The 2,306-nt window shown below is 26.4% G+C and overlaps 1 protein-coding gene across 1 annotated transcript; it reads left to right on the top strand.

The window, feature by feature from the left end:
• The first annotated feature begins 371 nt into the window (after nt 1-371).
• On the top strand, nt 372-1,085 carry LOC115034958. Its single transcript, XM_029492561.1, has 2 exons — nt 372-797; nt 866-1,085. Exons 1-2 carry the CDS (start codon nt 382-384, stop codon nt 891-893), a joined length of 444 nt encoding a protein of 147 aa, XP_029348421.1. The 5' UTR covers nt 372-381; the 3' UTR covers nt 894-1,085.
• The last annotated feature ends 1,221 nt before the right edge of the window (nt 1,086-2,306 follow it).

The following is a 2,306-nucleotide window of genomic DNA, read 5'->3' as shown; positions in this document are numbered from 1 at the left end:
AATTAATTTTAACAATGGTTTGTTTGATGGTTGCAACTCATTGCCTGAGCTCAGTGTTCCATTTATTCTTAATGATAGTAGCTTGAGCAATGATTTAACAGAACTACAATCTGCAGCCACTTCTAATAAGCCAACACCATTGTCAGAAGATGACAAAAATGGGTGGAACATGGCATATTTATTTCAAACTTTTCTTGCTGAGTATAAATTCATTTCATCGATGGCCTCAATCATATGCAGTGATTAAAGTATTAAACAAATTAAATTAATTGAATTGTTTTTTTTCTAAGTATGAAATTATACCTTCAACTAAAATATAAATTATGTAATATAGTTACAATTTTTTAACTAAATTGTATCAAGTTTTTTTAAGATGAATATATGGATGAAGAAGCTTTTTGTTATATAAATAGTAGGCAAATTGAAAAGCTATTGCAGAAATATCCCCTTGGTGTTCATAGAAAATTTGAGCATTATGTAAAACAGTGGCAAGTTACCAAGTGGGATACCAATGATTCAAATTCAAATTCGCCTACGCCTTTATTTACACCCCCTATATCAAGTTCATTATTAGCGTCATCAGAACTATTAACAAGGTTTTCTCTTGATGAAATTTTAAAAAGAAGCACACATGGGTCAATGATCATTAGTTACTACGAATCTAATAAAAACTTAAACGAAACATGCAGAAATCTCTTAGTTGATTTGATAATAGCCAGTTTGTTTGAAAAAAAACATCCCATGTGTACTGCCTTGGCTAAACAGATTTCAGATATGATAGTTGGGACCTTTACTAGGTACAGAAATAAAAGTGAATTTCATATATTAAATATCTATGATAAATATTACAACATTTTTTTAACAGGAAATATATTTTGAATGAAGCGGACTAAGAAAGTGTCCAAAAGGAAAACTTTATGCAAAGTACTATAACAAACTCAGAAGATTAAGAAGCCATGGATTGGTGTCTTCACAAGTGTCAAAATTGCAGAAAAACAATAAACCACCCTATAGGATTTCTGAAAATATAAATTTTGAAATAAGTAACCATATTATTTTTTATATGTTTTATTTTATTTTAATTATTTTATTTCTGTTTTATTAGTTATTGAAGAAGATGCGGAAATTCTTATTGCCAAATTAAAACATGAAGAGTTAGCTTGACCCAATATTGAAATGATTTGGGCAAAAACCACTGGTTATCGTTTGAACCATCTTAAAACAACTAATTTTTCACCATCAGAAATCCATAAGACATGGCCTCAGTACATGCTACCACTAGGGTATAAACTTGTAAGTAAATTGATACTAATATTTTAAACAAGAAAAAAAGGAAATATATTGTTATTAAGAGCTCAAATATATCCTTTAATTTTTTTTTATATAAAAAACAGTTTTAATATTAAACAATGGTTGGTATAATATGATTATTAGTGAAATTTACAAATTATGTTCATTAAGTTGAATAGTATATATTTTACATTAAAATATGTCATATACATAATTTTGTTTTACCCACCCAATACTAATTAATAGACCATACAAAACCATAACATTTTGATTTATAGAAACCAAATATTAAAATTTATTATAAATTTACATTTAATGTTTAGAATAGTACAATAGTATGCATGCTGAAATTAACTAAACCATTTCATATTACATCATCTTTTACTTAAACTTTAAATGCTTGAACAGTACTATTCGAATACCTATATAATTATTAACTATTGATAAAATATTTATTCTTCATTAATCACTATATTTCCTGAACATTTTTTTTGAATTTTCTGTTAAATTTAAATAAGCATATTTTAGACTTTAATTTTTAGTTACAAAAATAATTATTTTTTCAGATTATAAAAATGCTGTGATGCTTCACGCTCTTTGTTCCATCTATAAGAAAAACCTTCACTGATTTAAATGGAAGAAAATGTTGCCATAAATTTTCAATTAAAGATTCTCACAACACTTTTATAATAGTTGCAAGTACAGCAATTGAAATTGAGGAAATATTGAAAATTAGAAAAAATCCCAAGAATCCTATCCAACTATGCTTGTTGATTGTGGGTACAATATCAAATCCATCGCAAATCATGGTATATTTTGATGAATCAAAATATGTATATTTTTCAATCATCAAAGCCTTGGATATGTTTTTCAAAATTTACCAACTGTTTAACATTAGAGTCTATATCTGTGTGAATGTTTATTCAACGTTTTTTTGATAATATTAAACTACCATGTGATAAACCATGTCCATTTATAAAACAGATTATATCTGACTGAAATAATTATATTTGTAT

This window comes from Acyrthosiphon pisum, unplaced genomic scaffold, assembly GCF_005508785.2.
Source record: "Acyrthosiphon pisum isolate AL4f unplaced genomic scaffold, pea_aphid_22Mar2018_4r6ur Scaffold_21741;HRSCAF=24743, whole genome shotgun sequence".
NCBI classification, from domain to species: domain Eukaryota; kingdom Metazoa; phylum Arthropoda; class Insecta; order Hemiptera; family Aphididae; genus Acyrthosiphon; species Acyrthosiphon pisum.
The sequence above is the reverse complement of the archived record's forward strand: the minus strand, read 5'-3'. Positions and strand labels throughout refer to the sequence as shown.